This window comes from Jaculus jaculus, chromosome 10 (genome assembly GCF_020740685.1).
Source record: "Jaculus jaculus isolate mJacJac1 chromosome 10, mJacJac1.mat.Y.cur, whole genome shotgun sequence".
Lineage (NCBI taxonomy): Eukaryota > Metazoa > Chordata > Mammalia > Rodentia > Dipodidae > Jaculus > Jaculus jaculus.
In genome coordinates this window covers 13,626,920-13,649,477 of record NC_059111.1, presented here as the reverse complement: position 1 = coordinate 13,649,477, position 22,558 = coordinate 13,626,920, and the positions used below count along the sequence as shown (strand labels likewise).

The 22,558-nt window shown below is 47.4% G+C and overlaps 1 protein-coding gene across 1 annotated transcript in view; it reads right to left on the bottom strand.

Moving 5' to 3' along the window:
- The window catches only part of Map2k1 (mitogen-activated protein kinase kinase 1), a 95,456-nt gene that overhangs the window by 34,353 nt on the left and 38,545 nt on the right, over positions 1–22,558 (bottom strand). Inside the window, exons 2-3 of the mRNA XM_004662557.3 lie at positions 5,983–6,193; positions 4,440–4,586 (exon numbers count right to left, since the gene is read on the bottom strand). Coding sequence (XP_004662614.1) covers positions 4,440–4,586; positions 5,983–6,193 — 358 coding nt within the window. The remainder of the gene's footprint in view (positions 1–4,439; positions 4,587–5,982; positions 6,194–22,558) is intronic.

The window sequence follows — 22,558 nt, the reverse complement described above, 5'->3', positions numbered from 1 at the left end:
GGTTTATCACCACTTCCCCTTTTCCTTCTACTTGTCTAGGAATTTCCCAGCCATTTATACATCTTCATCCAAAACTCTTGGACCAGGGCTAAAAATAAAACCACTCATCAGAGACACAGAGAGCACAAGAAACCCAAAGTATCCAGGCACAACAGACAACATCTGCAATACTTGCACTTGGTAGCCCAAGGTGGGAAAATTACTGCCAAGTTCAAGATCAGTGGCCTATACAGTGAGTCCCAGGCCAGCCAGAAGTACATAGAAAAACCCTGTCTCAGGACTGGAGGGATGGATTAGCGGTTAAGGTGCTTGCCTGCAACACCAAAGGACCCAGGTTCGATTTCCCAGGACCTACACAAACCAGATGTACAAGAGGCGCCCGTGTCTGGAGTTTGTTTGCAGTGGCTAGAGGCCCTGGAATGCCCATTCTCTATCTCCTCTCTCTTTTTGCTTACAAATAAATAAATAAAATGAAAAGAACAGGAAAAAAAAAAAAAAAAAAAAAACCCTGTCTCACCTGCCATGGTGGCTCATGCCGTTAATCCCAGTAGTCAAGAGGCAGAGGTAGGAGGATTGCTGTTTGAGGTCATCTTGAGACTGCATAGTGAATTCTAGGCCAGCCTGGGCTACAGTGAGACCCTACCTTAATGAAACAGAACAAAATCAAAATTAAATTAGATTGAGGAGGATACCTGAATGTTGACGTCTGGCCTTCACATATACACACAACATACATACACATGTACACATACCATAGATATGGACGGGGGGAGGGGAGGGGAAGTCTAAGAGCCAAATGGGAAAGTCAGCATCCCAGGCCAGAGGCTGCAACCAAGCCAGAAATGTGCCCACACTTCTGACAGGCACTACCTCGCTCTAGTCAAACCTTTAAACACGAAGAAGCCAGTCTAATGATCTACGTTCCATATGGCACCCACCAATGTTGGCAGATGGCAGAAAATATTTGTGGCCCCTCGTGATCAACAAAATGAAAATTTGTTTGTTTGTTTATTTATTTATTATTTTGAGCTCTTTGATGTAGGGTCTTGTTCTAGCCCAGGCTGACTTGGAATCACTCTCAGGCTGGGCTCGAACTCACAGCCATCCTCCTACCTCAGCCTCCCCAGTGCTGGGATTAAAGGCGTTCACCACAACACCTGGCTGACGAGATGCTGAAAACAATGGGAGTAGGAGCACAAGAGCCCTCCCAGGGAGGCCCATGCAGGCCAGGCAACAAGGCCTGGGCAGGTGCAGAGGGCCAGGAAGGAGACAGAGCCAGGGCTCAGGGCCCGCTCCACATGGAAAGCACTGCACCCCACACACAGCCGCTAGCCAGCTGCTCGGAACCGTGGGCACCGTGGCAAGGAGGGCGTGGAAAGCGCCGCTTGCAGAACGCGGCCTCTCGGTCGGACAGCGGGCTGGCGTGCCTGCTTCGGCTGCTCTGATCCAGGTGTCCACAATGAAGCAGGTGTGAGGGCGGGCACTGCACAGGTGAGGAGGCTGAGGATCAGAAGATCAAGCAAGAAGCCTGCCCCAGGTCACAGTGAGCCGGTAACACTGAGGAACAGAATGACAAACACCTGCTGTGCCATTCCCGGCTTTTAAGACACGGTGGGGCAACGTTGAGGAACAGCTCAGTGGCAGAGCAAGACCCTGGGCTCGATCAACACTTATTTTTAATCTTTTCAAATATGTTATTTATTTATTTATTTGACAGAGAAAGGGGGGGTTAAGAGAGAGTGAGAATGGGCATGCCAGGGCCTCCAGCCACTGCAAACGAACTTCAGACGCATGCGCTACCATGTGCTAACTTGGGTCCTGGGGAAGTGAACATGGGTCCTTTGGCTTTGCAGGCAAATGCCTTAACCGCTAAGCCATCCCTCCAACCCAACATCAACACTTTTTATTGATGTGTGAAAAAGATGTAAGCACGCATCTGTCTCATTCCGAAGTTCCCTATGCCGTGCTGCATGACGGAAACAAGCCAACAAAGTAGCCGTGAAGCCAGGAGCTCTTCCCTTCGGTACAAACACCCAGTCCGCTCACCACTACCCAGTGGGTTCGTGGAGCATCAGCATTGGAGTCAGGCTGCCTCCGTTTAAACTCTACCCGTCTGACTTCCTAGTGGTATGACCTAAGTGGTGACCTAGGTGATTCTTCTCTGGGCTTCATTTCCTCACGGGGTGACATAATGTGCCCACTCAAAACAGTTGCGATGTAAATGCGTTAAGATACTAATTTACTTAGGTTAATGCTGGATACAATGATATGCCCCATAAACATGAGTAATCACCGTCAGCACTGACTTTACGGCTGCTGTTGTTGCTGTTGTCGCAGGGAAGGGAAGGGCCTGCAGGCAGCTGGTGGAGATGGGACTGATGTTAGCATGCACTCAGCTAGGCTCAAATGACCGCTCACTCACCCCTGCCCTCCCCAAATGCATCTGCAGGGAAGGGGATACTGCTCTACTCACCCAAAAGGCTGCCCTTAAGGTAGATTATAAACCCTCTGAAGGCAGGCAGCATTAACTCATCTACAACTCCAGAACTCTGTACCTAGCACATAGCACTATATAAAGTGAGTAAATTTAAATTTTATTGACCAAGTGTCAACCACATCAAAACCTTAGGGAAGGACTGGAGGGATGGCTTAGTGGTTAAGGCGCTTGCCTACAAAGCCAAAGGACCCAGGTTCGACTCTCCAGGACCCATGTAAGCCAGGTGCACAAGAGGGCGCATGAATCTGGAGTTCATTTGCAGTGGCTGGAGGCCCTGGTACACCCATTCTCTCCCTCTTTCTCTACCTGCCTATTTCTGTGTATCTCTCTCACACAAATAAAGTTTAAAAATATATTTTTTAAAAAAGTTAGAGGCTGGAGAGATGGCTTAGCAGTTAAGCATTTGCCTGTGAAGCCTAAGGACCCAGGTTTGAGGCTCAACTACCCAGGACCCATGTTAGCCAGATGCACAAGGGGGCGCATGCATCTGAAGTTCGTTTGCAGTGGTTGGAGGCCCTGGCACACCATTCTCTATCTATCTCTATCTGCCTTTTTCTGTCACTCTCAAATAAATAAATAAATTAATTAATTAAATAAGTCAGGGCAGCACTGGAGGAGGGATGGCTTAGTGGTTAAGGCGCTTGCCTGCAAAGCCAAAGGACCCAGGCTTGATTCCCCAGGACCATGTAGGCCACATACAAAAGATGGTGCATACATCTAGAGTCTGTTTGCAGTGGCTGAAAGCCCTGGCATACCCATTCTCATTCCCCCCCCCCCCTCTGTCTCAAGTAAATAAAACCAAAAAATTGTATTGCTGAGGACTCCACATACTTGGACTGCAAGGCCACTGAGAAATCCTGCTGGAACTGAGCTGATAACCTCCTCCATGTAGACCAGCTGACAGAAAGCTGGAAGGAGCCATTCTACATGTAGGTCAATGGGAAAAAGAGATACCACCAGTGAAGATACTCAACAGTGGACACTGCAAGCCTTATAATTGGCCAGCCAGGCCAAATGAGCCAACAGGTACAATAGTGGCACGTCTGTCATGGTGGAAACCAACTGCCCTCCAATTGGTCTGGAGGCCCACTCCATGGGGGGAATACATCTGTGATACTGAAAACTTAAAACAGGGGTAGTCATGAACCCTGGGGATGTAACATCTGCTGATGTCTGGAAAAATGTATATACTCTGCTTATCAAACTGCTCAGAAAGCATGTCTCTTACTATTCATACCCTTATATTATATTAATGCTACTCTCACTTTGGGTAGAGAATCTTCTCTTTTCAGATGGCAGTGACCTTGGGATGACTCAGAAGGTATCATAGTGCTGGAAAGAAGTGACTGGAGTACTGAGTAACATCTCGATCACACCTTCCAAGGCTCAGGGTCTAATATGGAAGACGTGGCGAAAAGAATGTTAGAGCCAAAGGAAGGGTAGGACTCCTTACAACATGCTCCCTCCAGACACAAAATGGCCTGGATATCCATAACCTCACAGTGCCTGACACTACCTACACAAGACCATCATAAGAGACGGAAAATATCATGACATCAAAATAAAAGAGAGACTGATTGAGATGGGGAGGGGATATGATGGAGAATGGAATTTCAAAGGGAAAAGTGGGGGGGGTATTACCATGGGATATTTTTTATAATCATGGAAAATGTTAATAGAAATTAGGAAAAAAAAAACCAAAATAAAATAAAATAAAAAGCCTTAGGGTATAGTAAAAAATAAAAAAACCTGGAGTTATTTGGAGAGGAGAAAACTGAAAGTCACATTCTGAAGAAATCCACGGAGGACCCCTGGTTACTACCATCTCTCTTTAAAGAGAGGCAGAAGCCTAAAGAGGCCTGTCATCCTGTGAGCTTGTCACCACCCAGAGCACAGATCACACTGCGCTAATGAACGCCACGGCCCACAGGCAGCTACGCACCATGTGCTCCATGCAGATGCTGATCTCGCCGTCGCTGTAGAAGGCCCCGTAGAAGCCCACGATGTACGGGGAGTTGCACTCGTGCAGAACCTGCAGCTCCCGGATGATCTGGTTCCGGATTGCGGGTTTGATCTCCAAGTGGATTAACTGGGAAAGAAACAGACGGGAGGAAGCCTTAAATATTGTCCCCCCTTCTATGGTTCTGGGGATTGCATGGGGGCCTTACTCATGCTAGGCAAGTGCTCTGTCACTGAGCTATGTTCCCTAACTCGCTTGTGACTTTCTTTTTTATTTTTATTTTTTTAACATTGTCCAGACTGGCCTAGAACTCACTCTGCAGCCCAGTCAGGCTTTGAACTCACAATCCTTCTGCCTTAGCCTCTCAAGTAGCTAGGGTTACCAGCAAGAGCTATCACAGCTGGGAAAGTAAGCAGTTTTTACTGTCATTTCTTTTTCTTTTTCTTTTTTTTATTTATTTATTTGCAAGCAGAGAGAGAAAGAAGACAGATGAGAGACAGAGAGAGACAGAGAGAGAGAGAGAGAGAGAGAGAGAGAGAGAGAGAGAGAGAGAGAGAAAGAGAGGAGAATGGGCGTGCCATGACTTCTAGCCACTGCAAACGAACTCCAGATCCATGTGTCACTTTGTGTATCTGGCTTTATGTGGGTACTAGATTACCAAACTCGGTCTGTTAGGCTTTGCAGGCAAGTGACTTTACTACTACTAACACATACCTCCAGCTCAAAATAGGCAATTTTGAAAACCATGTTTGTACTTCATCCAAGTCCTACCCGTTCATGCACAAGCAGGTGCTGGCACCAGAAAGCTAGGCTACCAGTCTTTCAATCCAGAAGTGGGGAACAGTGGCATCGCCGCCCCCAGGAACAAAACTAAATGGGGGCTGGAGAGATGGCTTAGCGGTTAAGCGCTTGCCTGTGAAGCCTAAGGACACCAGTTCAAGGCTCATTTCCCCAGGACCCATGTTAGCCAGATGCACAAGGGGCGCATGCGTCTGGAGTTCGTTTGCAGTGGCTGGAAGCCCTGGTGCGCCCATTCTCTCTCTCTCTGCCTCTTTCTCTCTCTATCTGTCACTCTCAAATAAATAAATCAAGTGAGAGATCATGCTTAGAAGTGGTGGTTGGCAGCGTGGACTGAAGCAACTTAAGAGGTGGGTCCTAAGGATGGACACTGCTGGGAGAGATGGGAGACAGCATACATGCAAACACGGGAGAATCCAGTCTTTCTGGACAGGAGGGCTGTGTTCACAAAGAAGAGCAGGGGTAGACAGGAGAAGAAGCCAGCTCAAGGCTTCACCATGAAGGGTTCAGTATTCGCCCTGAGCTCCCCCTGACAAATGACAAACCGGGTGTCCCCCTCCCAGCTCATGGAACACGAAGAAGGACCCCTTGCTACTGTTTCCCAGACTAGGAAATTCAAACAGCATGCAAAGGCACTGTGTGACCAGTCCTCTTTCTTCTAAGCGTACCCAGGGCCCCAGGTCTCCTGAGAGATAACCTCATCACCTGTTGATCCAGGCAAACTCACCTTTCTGGCCATGACCAAGCCAGATGGCTTATGGGAGACCTTGAACACCACTCCGCCATTGCCGGCCCCCAGCTCACTGATCTTCTCGAAGTCGTCATCCTTCAGTTCCCCCACCTTCTGCTTCTGCGTCAGGAAGGCCTCGAGACGCTTCCGCTGCTGCTCATCAAGCTCCAGCTCCTCCAGCTTCTTCTGCAAGGCTTCTAGGTTGGTCCTGCCGGAAGGGAGCCCAGGTCAGTGCTGTTGCCAGACCAGTGGGGCCAAGCAGAGACCCGGACTGCGGGGCTCCACACACACTGGCTCTGTCCCCTTTACTCCAGCCTCCTGTAGCCTTGACCACCAATCCATCCTACTTCTTAGAACTCTGACTTCCTCATCCACAAAATGAGAGAAATAGATTTCTCTCAATATGTCGCAGTTCTACAAGAGGGACCAAGGCATATTGCTAAGATCCAGAATGAGCCATCTTAAATTGCTTTAAAAGTCTCAGGTAAGATTGGGGAGATTGCTCAGTGGTCAAGGTGCTTGCTTTTTTTTTTTTTTTTTTTTGGTCTTTTGAGATAGGGTTTCACTCTAGCCCAGGCCAACCTGGAATTCATTATGTAGTCTCAGGCTGGCCTCGAATTCACATTCTCCCAAGTACTGGGATTAAAGGACATGTACCACCATATCCAGCTAAAAAATTAATTTTAAAAATAAAAAAAGTCTGGGCTAGAAAGATGGCTTAGCTGTTAAGGCGCATGCCTGCAAAGCCGAAGGACCCACGTTCAATTCTCCAGGTCCCACGTAAGCCAGATGCACACGGTGGCACGCATGTCTCGAGTTCGTTTGCAGTGGCTAGAGGCCCTGGCGTGCCCATTCTCTCCCCCCTGCCATTTCTAATAAATAAATTTTTTAAATCTTAAAAATAAACAAATAAAAATTTAAAAGTCCCAGTTTAAAGGAAAATGGATCAGCAGTTAACAGCACTTGCTTGCAAAGCCTGCTGGTTCAATTCCCTAGCACCCACATATAGTTAGAAGTAAAAAGTGGGAGACTGGAGAGATGGCTTAGCAGTTAAGGCACTTGCCTGCAAAGCCAAAGGACCCAGGTTCAACTCCCCAGGACCCACATAAGCCAGATGCACAAGGGGGCACATGCATCTGGAATTTGTTTGCAGTGGTTGGAGGCCCTGGCATGCCCATTCTCTCTCTCTCCCTGCCTATTTCTGTATATCACTCTCTCAAATGAATAAATAAAAATAAAATATTTTGCCGGGCGTGGTGGCGCACGCCTTTAATCCCAGCACTCGGGAGGCAGAGGTAGGAGGATCGCCATGAGTTCGAGGCCACCCTGAGACTACATAGTGAATTCCAGGTCAGCCTGAGCCAGAGTGAGACCCTGCCTCGAAAAACAAACAAAAAAAATAAATAAATAAAATATTTTTTTAAAAAGAAGCAAAAAATGGGGCATGCATCTGGTATTTGTTTGCATTGGCAAGAGACTCTGGTGTGCCCATGCACACGTGCAAATAAATATGTAACTTTTATAAGCTCCAACAGGGCTGGGGAGACGGCTCAGCAGTTACAGGTGCTTGCTTGCAAATCCTGTTGGCCTGGGCTCAATTCCCCAGTACCCACATGAAGCCAGATACACAAAGTAGCACATGCATCTGGCATTCCATTGCAGTGTTAGAGGGCCCTGGCACACCCATACAAACACACACACACACACACTCCTCTCTCTTTCTTCTTGTGAATAAATAATAAATAAATAAAATTCACTAAATCACTGAAACCCAAATCCACTTTACACTACACCACAGCAGTAGGACCCTTCAGTTCTATACATAAACAGACTAATTGAAAAGTCTCAGTGAGCGAGCACAGGCACTCAGAAGGCTGAGGCAGGAAGATCACTATAAAGCTTGAGGCCAGTGAGTTCTAGGCAAGAGTGAGACCTTACCACAAAAGGAAGAAAGAAGGGCTGGAGAGATGGCTTAGCAGTTAAGGCGCTTGCCTGTGAAGCCTAAAGATCCAGGTTCAATTCTCCAGGTCCCACGTAAGCCAGATGCACATAGTGGCACATGCATCTGGAGTGGATTTGCAGTGGCTGGAGGCTCTGGTGCACCCATTCTCACACACACACACTCTCTCTCTCTCCCTCCCTCCTTCTCTCTGTCTCAAGTAAATAAATTTAAAAAATCAGAAAAAAAAATGTAAAGTTCTGTCAAATAAATAAATTAAAAAAATACTTTTTAAAAGGGAAGAAAGGAGGGAGGGAAGGAACAATAGGTGGAGAAAGATACCACAAAATGATACACCTATTTTGCTCAATACACATAACTGTACATTCACTCCTTTAACATAGGGCAAGGCCCTATGAGTAAGGGCCCACATCTCACGTCTTATGTGAAACTTGTGAAACAAAACACTGTCCATGATCTCAAGTGCTGCTTGTGTGAAACGTGAAAATGCAGGAGCGTGGAGCACAACCACACTCCGACCCTCCTGGTGGCCCCGGTCTCTGTCATTTGACAGTGGAGTGTGCAGTGGCTGGGCCTGCCTGAGTCTGTGTTTAAAGAACGACAGGAGAACACCGCTTCATTTGCCCCGTATTCCATCAAGCTCTCTCGTACGCATCCGCGTCCCGTAGCTCTGGTGACAGGCCTAACTGTCCAACTGGGCTGAGTACCAGCTGGCCGTGAGGAAGCACACAGCTTGGGCAGTAGCGAACGGGCACAGCAGGGAGCAGCCTCCGGCCATGGGGTCGGTGTGCCAGGGGCACCACTCGCAGCGCTTCATGCGGAGAGAGCTGGCAAGCACTCGCTGCGCCTGTGAGCGGGCAAGAGCACTCCCACCGGGTCTCATCCGACTTCACTCGCTCGTCTAGTGACAGAGGCAACAAGTCGGGCCTTATGGCACATCAGCATGTTGCTCCGCTCCCACCAGTTCTAGGCATCGAGGGAGAGCAAGCATAATCTGCCCTTCTTGCACACCCTTATGCAAATGCCAAGAAGACAGACCTCAGGGCCAAATGTCACCCACTCTCCTCACTGGGTGAATCTGTTGGGAGGAAGGTTGGTGCCATGGGACTAAATTATGCCCATCCCATTTATACGAAGATGAACGTGACTCCAATGTGACTGGATATGGAAACAGGCCTTCCAGGAAGTAATGAAGACTCAAAGGTGGGGCAGCAATCAGACAAGATTGGTGGCTGGTAAGAACAGAAAGATGGCCCCTCTCGCTCCTGGCAAGAGGAAGAGCTGGAAAAAAGGTGGTGAAAAGAAAGCTGTTCTCTTCCCACGTTAGGATGGCACACACGAGGACCCTTTGGCCCAGATGCAGTGGCATGCTCTGCAAAGCAAGACAAAGGAGCAATGGGGGTGAAGCAACTTCACCTTGCAACCAACCCTAGGACCAGAAACTCTCCCCTGAACAGAGAGAACGAGGAGAAAGGAATGCAGACTTTTCTGGCCTTCCATAGAAACAAGCCGAGCTAGACTGGTGTGGTAGTACACACCTACAGTCCCCAACGTGGGAAGCTGGGCAGGAAGAACACCACGAGTTCAAGGTTAGCCTGGACTACATAGTGAGACTGATTTTTTTTTTTAAATAACAAAATTTTAAAAAATGGCATGCTGATGGCCCTTACATTGTAATTCGAACACTAGGGAGGCAGAGGTAGGAGGATCTCCATGGGTTAGAGGCCACTCTTGAGACTACATAATGAATTCCAGGTCAGCCTGAGCTAGAGTGAGACCCTACCTTGAAAAATCAAAAAAAGAAAGAAAGAAAGGAGGGAGACATAGAAAAAAAGGGAGGAAATAAGCAGAGAGCCAAGCTATGTTAGCACCTTTAAGAATAACAACCAGGGGCTGGAGAGATGGCTTAGCGGTTAAGCGCTTGCCTGTGAAGCCTAAGGACCCCGGTTCGAGGCTCGGTTCCCCAGGTCCCACGTTAGCCAGATGCACAAGGGGGCGCACGTGTCTGGAGTTCGTTTGCAGAGGCTGGAAGCCCTGGCGCGCCCATTCTCTCTCCCTCTATCTGTCTTTCTCTCTGTGTCTGTCACTCTCAAATAAATATAAATAAATAAATAAATAACTTAAAAAAAAAAAAAGAATAACAACCAGGTCCGTCCTTCCACACTTGCAGGCCATCTAACCCTGCTGTGTGCTTCCTGGAGTTACAGCCAGAGGGGCCCAGGGCAGGCTGTCACTGTGAGGGCCAGGTGGGCGCTAGGGTGCAAAGTGTTGCTGTCTCAGACTTCTCTTCCACATACTGGGAACAACAACTTCATGTTTACCTACCAAGGAAGGGTCAAACCAGAAAACTCAGAAGAAACACTAACATTTTTGACATATTTTGATGTGTAGAGGGCGAAGGAGCACAAAGTGTGTGTGGCAGGGGGAGGCCAAGGCAACAACAGCAGAATTCCGAAATGACTGTTTCCTTTAAGGATTCTTAAAGCAAGCGGGCTGTGGTGGCGCACACCTTTAATCCCAGGACTCGGGAGGCAGAGATAGGAGGAACGCCGTGAGTTCAAAGCCACCCTGAGACTATGTAGTTAATTCCAGGTCAACCTGAGCCACAGTGAGACCCTACCTCGAAAAACCAAAAAAATAAGGAGGAGGGAAGGAAGGAAAGAAAGAAAGAAAGAGTTCTTAAAGTATTTTTGTTTTGTTTTGAGGTAGGGTCTTGTCCAGACTGACCTGGAATTCACTATGTAGTCTCAGGATGGCCTTGAACTAACTCATGGCTATCCTCATAACTCTGCCTCCCGAGTGCTAGAATAAAAGGCATCTGTCACCACTCCTGGCTCATTTTTGTTTTCAAGAATCATTTTCTGGGGCTGGAGAGATGGCTTAGTGGTTAAGGCGTTTGCCTGTGAAGCCAAAGGACCCAGGTTCTATCTCCCCAGTACCCCCATAAGTCAGGTGCATAAGGTGGCGCATGCATCTACAGTTTGTTTGCAGTGGCTAGAGGCCCTGATGTGCCCATTCTCTCTCTCCTTCTCTCCCTTTATCTCTCTCTCAAATAAAGTAAAATTTTAAAAGGAGAGTTGTTTTTTTTTTTTAAGAACTTTTTCTTTCTTTTTCTGCAAAACCTGGAGACCCAGGTTTGATTCCCCAGTACCCACATAAGCCAGATACACAAGGTGGAACATGCAACTTGAGTTTGTTTGCAGTGGGTAGAGGACCTGGTGTGCCCATTCTCTTTCTCTCTCTAATAAATAAATAAAAATCTTACCAAAAAAAAAAAAAAAAAAAGAATCAGATAAACTGGGCATGGTGGCACACTCCTTTAATCCTAGCACTCAGGAGGCAGAGGTAGGAGGACCGCCATGAGTTTGAGGCCATCCTGAGACTACACAGTGAATTCCAGGTCAGCTTGGGCTGGAGTGAGACCCTACCTCGAAAAGGTGAATCTGAAGGTGAACAGAGAGAAGACTCTGGCAGCACAATAGCTTTTGGAGCTAATTATAAATAAACCAGTCAATAATATGGTGTCCCGGGTTGCTTCCTCTTGCACAGGGAATTGGTGACAGTCCACAAGGCTGGTTACCGACCCCCACCCAAGGGGAAATGCTTCGAGCAAAGACAATGAACAGAGCGCCTCTCCCTCACCCTCATTACACATCCCCAAGAGTCAGAGGCAGGAATCTGCCTCCTCCGCAGTCATTACTTTTAACTCAAACCAGCAAAACTAAGACTTGGAGGATTTTTGTGTGTGCATGTACGCGTGTGCGTGTGTGCAGACTGTTGTGGTGTGGTGTGTGTGCAAGCGTGCAGAGGCCAGGGAACTTCAGGTGTCCTTCTCTATTGCTCCTCCATAGACTTCCTTGAGATGGGGGTCTCTCCCTACCCAGAGCTGCCTTTTTTTTTTTTTTAGTTAGTGATTTCCAGTGATTCTCATCCTGTGCCTCCTGCCACAGACTGGGGTTATACACATACATGGCCATGCCCTGCTGCTTACATGGGCTTGGGAGAGTCAAACTCATAGTTTGAGGCCCTCATGCTTAAATGACAAGTGATCTTAACCACTGAACCATCTCTTCAGTTTCAAGACTGTAGATTTTAAAACAAAATTGAGGGCTGGAGAGATGGCTTAGCGAATGAGACGCTTGCCTGCGAAGCCTAAGGACCCAGGTTCAATTCCCCAGTACCCACATAAGCCAGATGTACAAGGTAGTGCATGCGTCTGGAGTTCATCTGCAATGCCTAGAGGCCCTGGCACGCCTAGTCTCTCTATATATCTACCTCTTTCTCAACATACTCTCTCTGTCAAATAAATTTTTTTTTTTTAATTGAGGCTGGGTGTGATGGCACATGCCTTTAATCCCAGCACTCAGGAGGCAAAGGTAGGAGGATCACTATGAGTTCAACACAGCTAGGGACTACAGACAAGTTCCAGGTCAGCCTGGGCTACAAGTGAGAACCCTATCTGGGAACCCCCCCCCACCACCACCCAAGAAAAAGAGGAGGAAACAAAAAAACAAAACAAAACAAAACTGGAGTACCAGCATAGTGAGTCAGTTTGTCTCTATGTCTCCATCTTTCCTTGGACACACACACACACACACACACACACACACACACACACACACCCTCTCTTCAGAGACCAAATATGATTATCTCAACCGCCCTCAAGCTCAGCACAGTGACCCGTGATTTCTGCACCTCGGTGTCCTAACAGTAAACACAAGTTCACAGACATACAAGGAGATTATAGGCTTGAATTTGGAGTGCAGAGAAAAGCAAGGGTTGTCACTGGCATTCTGCAAACATTAGAGAGGCACGGTGAAAGGATGATCCTGTGGCAAGAACCTCTCCCTCCCCGGCTGTCAGACCTAATCCCGCGGCCACACTGGGAGCTTTCTTGTGCGACGTAGGAAGCAGGGTGAAATGTAGCACAAGGAGGGACCCTGAGGACAACCTGATCCAACCCTCATTTCACAGGAACCCAAGGCCCAAAATTGACAAGGACATGCAGTACATTGGTGACAGGCCTTCCAAGCCTAGAAAAGAACTTCTCTTCTCCTCCCCTTCTTTTTCTCCCACAGTGTCCCAAGTAACTCAGGTGGGCCTCAAATCTGCTATGTAGCCAAGGCTGACCTTGAACTCTTGATTTCTTACCTCTCTCCCAAGTGCTGAGATTGACAGGCAAACCACCACAACCTCCAGCTCAGGAGTCTCAAGGTGGCCCCTTCTGGGCTCCTATGACTCAGAAGCTGGCATAAGGAGTGATTATAGTAAGTCGTGAAGCTGCCCAGACCGTGGGCCAAGCATGCATGCCCACCAGCCAGCTTGACAGAGGCTGGCTGCAGGCCTCCCCTTTGCCAGGAGGGGACATTAACAAAAGGCTAGAGGATATGAAATCACTGTGCTGGAGGAGAACAAGGGTCCCCACAGAGGGGACCTGCGTGAGAGTTATCGACTGCTCCCTGGCCTGTGGCATTTGGCAAGTAGGGGTGCTCCTGTGGCAGGAAGCACGAAGACCAGGGGAGGAGCAGAGGGAGGCCCAAGCCAAGAGGGATGGGACCCGGGAACAAAGGCTGCAACTCAAAGCATCATCTCTACCACTCTCCATCTGTGGGACCATGGACCGGCTGTCTTCATTCTACTTCTCAAAGGAGGGTGGGAAAGCCGTGTGGGTAGCGCCGAGGCCCAAGTATATCAACGTGATGGGAAGCTGAGGAGGACCAGATGCGGCTGAGAGTCTCAGGCTGAGGCGCTGAGGAGCTCAAGAGGTGGAGAGAAGGCGTGAATAAAAACAAAAAGAAATAAGCACGGGATGGTGACACACGCCTCTAATCCCAGCACTCAGGAGGCAGAGATAGGAGGATCGCCGTGAGTTCGATGGCACCCTGAGACTTCCTAGTGAATTCCATGTCAGCCTGAGCCAGAGTGCGACCTTACCTCAAAAAAACAAAAGAGAGAGAGAGAAAAACAGCACCAGCTCTCTGTACAGTGGAACCATGGATGGTTTGGGGTTGAGGGTTCGGGGAAGAAGAGTTCAGTAGTCAAAAACAAAAGAGAAGGTAGGTGTGGTGACGCACATCAGCCACTCAACTATCAGGAAGCTGAGGCAGGAGGACAGACACCATGTTGAAACCAGCATGGGCTACATGAAGACCCTGTCTCAAAAGGGACACAGCGGGGAGGACGGCTTGGAGATGAAGTGCTTACCTGGGTTCAATCCCTAGTACCATAAAAAGTAAATAAATAGAAAGAGAAAAGAAGATTGACTGTGGCAAAGCATAACAACTTCCATCTCCCACACTAGGAGAACCCACCCAGGGTGAGGAGGGTTCCTCACACTCCAACACCTCTATCCTACAGACCATGCCAGAAGGGCTGTCAATAAACTGGGCAAGAAGACACTCCAATTTTGATATGGGCTCTGTGAATAAAGCCAGACACAAAAAAGCAGCACGGCACGAAATAGATATAAATACACATGTATGGGTGTGTACATATATGGGTATGTACATATGTGTATGCGTGTGTTTCCACCTGTATATAGTTCTAATCTACGCAATTATAAATTAGGAAAGTGATCACCTTTGGGGAGAAATAACCACAGCCATGTGATAGCTGCATGTGTCACCTTGACTGGTTCATGGTGCCCAGCTATTTAGTCAAACATTTTTCTGGCCATCTCAGTGAAAGCACTATTTAGTACGTAAATTAGTAAGCTCTGATTAAAGTAGCTAATCCCCCAAAATATGGGCAGGACTCTTCCAATCAGCTGAAGATGAACGAGAACAATCACTGAGCTACCAAAGGAGAAATTCGAAGCCAGGAGGGCATGGCGGGAAGATCACACACTGCCGGCGGCGCCGGGCTCCACATGATACAGACCCTTCTCTGCAAAACAGATAAGGGATGTGGTAAAACCAGCAAACAAGCTCTGGCTGGAAGCGCAACTCTTCCCTGAGTCTTGGGCCTGTTGGCCTGTGCTCCACAGTCGTGGGAGCTAATTCTCTAAAACCAGTTAGTATTACTCACCGTTGCTCTCTCCTTCCCACCCCACCGCTACTGCCGAATACACACAGCCCAGTGAGCTGTTTCTCTTTCTAGCACAGGGCAAAGGGGAAACTCATGGGCGCTGGCAATGTCTGTTCTTGACCCCAGTGCCGGCTACCGGGCATGTGATCTGTGAAAACTCATCAGGCTATGCATTTGTGATACAAACATGCCACAGACCTGTACCTGGGAATCAAGCTATCTGGGTCTGAGTCTGTCTGGTTCAAATAGCTATGTTAACCTGGAGAGGTTAATAAAAACCTTAAACTTCAGTTTTCATGGGTAAAAAACGAGGTTAACAATGGTCTTCACATAGTGCGGCTATCTTGAGCAGAAATACCCAACTCACAGTAAGAGCTCCATAAACACTATCGAGTTAAATGCCCATCTTATATGCCAATAATTACCCAGCAAGAGCATTATACTATTAAATAGCTATCTAACACTAGGTAATTCCAATTTCTCTTTAAACTCTTACTGTCCATAACTTCCTTTAACCATTACATCTTAAACTGCCTTTAGCTGTTTATACCCCTTTCTCTGTTTCCCTAGGGACAGTCTAGGCTGGAAGATGAGCTGAACTGTGTGCTTAAAGGAAAAACAACAGGGAGGGGTACCTACCACTGGAGCACACAGGCAAGAAGGACTGAGACCTCAACAATATGGGAAGCCTCCACTAGAAGCATGGTCTTCACGCCCAGCTGCTCACGTCTAACCTTGGATCCTATGGGAGGAATATGATGTCATGACTGATTATATGAACGCTAGCCAGGCGTGGTGGTGCAAGCCTTTAATCCCAACAGTCCAGAAGGCAGAGGTAGGAGGATCACTGTGATTCAAGGCCACCCTGAGACTACATAGTAAAATCCTGGGTTAGAACAAGACCCTACCTTGAAAAGACAAAACCAAAAAAAAAAAAAAAAAAAAAAAAGAAAGAAAGAAAGAAAGAAAAAGAAAAGAATGATGATGTTGGTATAGGGCTGGAGCAGTTAAGGCCCTTGCCAGCAAAACCTTATGACCTGGGTTCAATGCCCCAGTGTTTATATACAGCCAATGGTGCAAAGCCTAACGACGCAGGTTCAATTCCCCAGTATCCATATAAAGCTAGATGCACAAAGTGGTGCAAGCATCTGAAGTTAGTCTGTAGTGACTGGAGTCCCTAATGCATCCATTCTCCCTCTCTCTCTCTTTCTCTGCTTGCAAATAATATAAATATTTTAAAAGAGAGACAGACAGAAAGAACAAAACAATATCAGAGTTAAAAAGATATTTCAGTTGTTGGCCTGGGAGGTCCCTGATGTCCCCAAAATATTATAGGCCATTGCTGAAGCCCTTGGTTTCCCACCAGGAGTAGATGGTAAGACTATTGCTGAAGATTCCACATACTTAGGTGGCAAGGCCACTGAGAAATCCTGCTGGAACTGAGCTGATAACCTCCTCCATGTAGACAAGCTGACAGAAAGCTGGAAGAAGTCATTCTGCAAGCAGTTCAATGGGAGAAAGAAACCACCAGTGAAGATATTCAACAGTCTTATATTTGGCCAGCCAGACCAAATGAGCCAATGGGCGCAATAGTGGCATGTCTGTCATGGTGGAAACCAACTGCCCTCTAATTGGACTGGAGGCCTGCTCCATGGGAGGGAATACATCCCTGATACTGAAACTTAAAACAGTGGTAGTCATGAGTCCTAGGGGTGTAATGTCTGCTGCTGCCTGGCTAAATGTATATACTCTGCTTATCAAACTGCCCAGTAAGCACTTCTTGGAAAGAAGTGACTGGAGTACTGAGTAATACCTGGATCACACCTTCCAGGGCTCAGGGTCTAATGCGGAAGAGGTGGCAGAAAGCATGTAAGAGCCAAAGGAAGGGTAGGACTCCTTACATTGTGCTCCTCCAGACATAAAATGGCCTGGATATCCATGACCTCACAGTGCCTGACATTACCTACACAAGACCATCATAAGAGGAGGAAAAGATCATGACATCAAAATAAGAGAGAGACTGATTGAGATGGGGAGGAGATATGATGAAGAATGGAATTTCAAAGGGGAAAGTGAGGGGAGGGAGGATATTACCATGGGATACTTTTTATAATCATGGAAGTTGTTAATTAAAATTTGAAAAAAGGGCTGGAGAGATGGCTTAGCGGTTAAGCGCTTGCCTGTGAAGCCTAAGGACCCCAGTTCGAGGCTCAGTTCCCCAGGTCCCACGTTAGCCAGATGCACAAGGGGGCACACACATCTGGAGTTCGTCTGCAGAGGCTGGAAGCCCTGGCTCTTTCTCTCCCTCTATCTGTCTTTCTCTCTGTGTCTGTCGCTCTCAAAATAAATAAATTTAAAAAAAATTTTTTTAAATAAAATAAATAAATTTGAAAAAAAAAAGAGAGAGAAATATCTTGCGTGGAGAAATAGCTTAGCAGTTAAGGCACTTGCCTGCAAAGTCAAAAGACCTTGGTTCAATTCCCCAGGAACCACATAAGCCAGATGCACAAGGTGGAACATGTGTCTGGAGTCGGTTTGCAGCAGCTGCAGGCCCTGGCACACTCATTCTCTCTTGCGCGTCCTCTCTCTCTCTCTCTCTCTCTCTCTCTCTCTCTCTCTCTGTGTGTGTATATATATATGTGAATCTGGCTCTCTATCAAAGAACTAATTAAATAAAATATTTTAAAGAAAAAAAAGATATTTCATTTTGAAACAGGTAGCTTTTAAGCCAGTAAACAAAACATTTTTAAAGCCAAGAAAATAAATTGATGAAAAAGAAACGAGAACAACAACAGAAATTACCCCTTAGCATCAAGCAGGCTTCTACAACTACATATGTATAAATTACCTTCCGACAGCATGTCTCTGCAGATGGCCACACTGAGAAGCACACGCACCAGCCTCTGGAGTTATGGAACCATCCACCCCCTGACTGTTCCTGAATGTTGAACAACATCTGAATCAGAGAGGGGGTGTCGTGCTATTGCTTGAATAATCTGACAGCCATGGTTTTCTCTACCCCAGTGGACAAGATCTTGTGTCTTGTAACTAAGAGAAAACAATTCTCAAAGCATCAGCCTTCAGCTGAAGTACAGAAAGGAAAAGTGAGTTTGGAGGGAGAGGAAGAAAGGCCAAAAGATGAAGGGCAGCCAGGCGTGGTGGCACACACCTCTCATCCCAGCACTCGGAGGGAGGAGGATCTCTCTGAGTTTGAGGTCAGCCTGGGCAACAGTAAGTTGAAGGTCAGCCTGGGCTACAGTAACACCTGCCTCAAAAACAAAAGATAGTGGGCTGGGAGGGATGGACCAGTGGTTAAAGGCACTTGCTTGCAAAGCCAGACAGCCAGGGTTCGATTCTCCAGTACCCATGAAATAGCAAATGCACAGAGTAATGCATGCATCAAAATTTGTTTACAGTAGCTAGAGACCCTGATGTGCCCAAACACACTCTCTCCCCCTCTCTCTCAAATGGATATTTTATTTTTATTTTTGAGAGAGAGAGAGAGTGAGAGAGAGAGAGAGAGAGAGAGAGAGAGAGAGAGAGAAAATGGATGTGCCAGGGCCTTTCAGCCACTGTGAATGAACTCCAAACACATGTGGCCCCTTGTGCACATGTGTGACATTGCACACTTGCATCACTCCTGCGTCTGGCTTTCCGTGGGAGATTCGAACAACTGTTCTTAGGCTTCCCAGGCAAGCACCTTAACTTCTGAGCCATCTCTCCAGCCCTCAAAATAAATATTTTAAAAAAGATATAGCTGGGGCAGTTAAGATGGCTCAGCAGTTAAAGTACTTGCTTGCAATGCCTAACAACTCAGGGTTTGATTCCCCAGTACCCACATAAAGCCAGAAGTACAGAGTGGCACATGCATTTGGAATGTTTGCAATGGATAGAGGCCCTGGCGCACCCATTCTCTGTCTTATCTCTCTATCCCTCTGTGCTTACAAACAGAAATAAAATTTTTAAAAATAACATAAAAATCATATAATATGTGGGTGTGTGCTTGTTTGTTTATTTATTTATGTATGTATTTATTACAGACATGAGAGGCAGTTATGGAGCCTTTCCAAAGTTGGGACTGAAGCTCTACATTTTGGCCTTTCCTCCACACTGTCTTTCAGAGAAATCCCTTCTGGCTCATCTCTAACGCCAGGAACTTCCCTCAGAACCCTCTTCCCTGAGGTAAAGAACAGAGTTCTAGGAAGGTGCTAAGGGTCCTGGCAGTGCAATAGGTTGACTCACCGGAGGAGGACTCCCAGTCTGACACACACAGTGTGAGGAGGAGGCCAAGGACACTGACTGGCAGGCAGACGTGGGCAGAAGCAGGAGGCAGGCACAAATGTTGGCACCACAAAAGAACTGGGCTACGTACTGGGAGGTAGAAGGGTAGCCAGGACAGGTTGGGAGTACTAAAAAGAAAGAAAAGGGCTGGAGAGATGGCTCAGCAGTTAAGGCACTTGCCTGCAAAGCCTAAGGACCCAATTTCAAGTACCCATGTAAGCCAGATGCACAAAGTGGCACATGTGTCTGGAATTCCTTTGCAATGGCTAGAGGTTCTGGCATGCCCATTCTCTCTATCTGCCTCTTTCTCCCTAATAAATAAATAAACAAACAAACTTTTAAAAAGAAAGAGAGGAGCCAGGGATGGTGGTGCATGCTTTTAATCCCAGCACTCAGGGAGGCAGAGGTAGGAGGATCACTGTGAGTTCGAGGCCATCCTGAAAGTACAGAGTGAATTCCAGGTCAGCTGGTGCTAGAATGAGACCGTACCTCAAAAAAAATAAAATAAAATAAAATAAAATAAAAAAGAAGAAAGAGAGAGAGAAGGAAGGAAGGAAGGAACGAACTAATGAATAAATGAACAACCCAGATGGAAAAATCCAATAAATATGTGGTTCTCATCAAAAAAGAACAGGGAGCCAGGTAGGGTCTCACTCTAGCCCAGGCTGATCTGGCACACCGTAGTCCCGGGCTGGCCCAGAACTCACAGCGATCCTCCTACCTCTGCACCCCCCAGTGCTGGGATTAAAGTGTGCGCCACCATGCCCAGCACAGGCTCACACATTTAATCCCAGCACTCAAGGCTGAGACAAGAAAATCTCCAGGAGTTTGAGGCCAGCCTGCCAGAGCCAGAGCTCTTGGTCCACTGGGGCTAGAACAGGAGCCTGCCTCAAAAACCAAACAAACAAATAAAATCAAGAAGAGGAAGTAGAAATAGAGAGAGGAAGAAAGATGAAGAGACACAGAGAGAAATTAAGTTCCTACGCAATCATGGCTCTTGCTGCTCTGTGAACCAGAGTGCACACTGCTGGGTAGTCTGGCTGTTCTGTTTTTTTAAAATATGTATCATTTATTTATTTTGTTTCTTTTAGAATAAGTCAAGGAGAGAGGATGGGGGGAAGAATGGGCACGACAGGGCCTCCAGCCACTGCACACCATCTCCAGATGCATGTGCCACCTTGTGCATCTGGCTTACATGGGTCCTAGGAAATAAAACCTGGGTCCTTTGCCTTTGCAGGCAAGCGCTTTAACTGCTAAGCCACCTCTCCACCCAGTCTGGCTGTTTAAAGACAGGATTTCCTCTGTGTACCCAGGCTGGTCTCCTGCCTTAGTCTCCTAAAATCTGTACGTACCTGTAATACAGGTCTAGAATAAGCTATTCACTGAGGAAAGACACAGGCACAATGTGACCACAATCCTCAATCTCATCATCCAGAACCACAAGAGCAACCCAGTTCCCAAGGCCAAAGGTCAGTGTCCAGTGTCCAAGAAGCACAGCCAAGGACAGGAAGACACTGTCAGAAGACACACAACATGCGCAGTGTCTCCAGGGGCTGAGGCTGCAGCTTACTTCAGAGAGTGCCTGCCTACCATGCTTGAACCCCTGGGTTCCATCCCCAGTATCGCATAAGCCCAGCACCTGGAAGGTACAAATAGGAGGGTCAGAAGTTCAAGAAAGAAGTAGATGTACCACAAGCAGGGTGGCAAAAGCCATTTAAAACCAAATCTGGAGCTGGGTGTGGTGGCATACGCCTTTAATTCCAGCACTCAGGAGGCAGAAGTAGGAGGATCACCATGAGTTCGAGGCCACCCTAAGACTATACAGTAAATTCTTGGTCAACCTGGGCTAGAATGAGATCCTACCTACCTAGGGGGGAAAAAAAATTCTAAGCTGGAGAGATGGCTCAGTATAAGGCACATGTCTGCAAAGCTTAACGACCCAAGTTCAATGCCCCAGTACCCATGTAAAGCCAGACACACAAAGTGGCATATGCTTCTGAAGTTTGCTTGCAGTGGCTGGAGGCCCTGGCACAACAATTTTCTCTCTTTCTCTCTCTCAAATAAATAAATAAATAAATAAATAAAACCAAAGCTGGAGAGATGGCTCAACAGTTAAAGCGTTTGTCTGCAAAGCCTAATAACGTAGGTTCAATTCCCCAGTACCCGCATAAATCCAGATGCACAAGGTAACACATGCATTTGGAGTTTATCTGTAGCAGATAGAGACGTCGGTGTGACCATTCTTTCTCTTTCTCTTTCTCTCTCTCTCTCTTGCAAATACATAAATAAATAGTCACCTGATTTTCTGTTGTCTTTATTGCTGCAATAGGACAGAGGGCGTCTTCCCTGCCTGAGTCTCCAGTTCAATCTGCTGTGCACACAAGCGGCTCTGTATGTATTTTGGTCTTGGAGGAAACCACCCAAAGGAGGCCACGTTCCAAACTGCTTCAACATCCAGCAAAAAACACAGAGGAAAAGCCACTGGAAGAGGAAAAGTTAAGACGTGACTGTGGGAACATGAGCTTCTAGGACTGCTCTATCCAGAGGGCGGAGGCCAGGGACTGATGTAAGTGAACATCTGGTAACAACTACTTGTGCCCCTAGCCATTCGAGTGCGAGCGTACGACGGCCATCTCCTGTGCGGCGTCACTGTGTGTGCTAGAGGTTACGGGTACAAGGGAAGACAGAAAGGTCCCTGCCCCAACAAGGCCGTGTCAGTGTACACGGTGGACGTGTGAGACACAGCGAGGTGAAGGACAGGCAGGGCGAGGCAGCCGGCGGACTTCATCTACAGGGAAAGGTAGTAACCAGCAGGCCGTCTACTTGGCAAGCTGGGTCCCAGTGGCGACGCAGAGGTAAGCAGAGAGTGGTCAGAACATACAGACACACTCCAAACCCTAAGATGAAGGAAAAGGAAAGTGAAGGCCAGGAAAGGTAATGATTCCAAGTTCATCTTGAAGGATACTTGGGCCAAAGGGCAGGAGCATCCTTTCCTCCCTCAGGTAATTCCTGTTCACGCTGCTGGATGTGTACTCTTCTAGACTCCAAGGGCATGTCTACGGGGAAGTGTAGTTGCTAACAGTGTGTGCGTGTGTGTGACAATGTCTCACGTAGCCCACGCTGGCCTCAAACTCATGCTGATCCTCTTGCCTCTGCCTCCAGAGTGCTACTGTAACAACAATTTCTGAAGTAAGAAAGTGATAAAGTGATAAGGGGCTAGAGAGATGGCTTAGCAGTTAAGGCATTTGCCTGCAAAGCCCAAGGACTCAGGCTCAATTCTTCAGGTCCCAGGTAAGCCAGATGCAC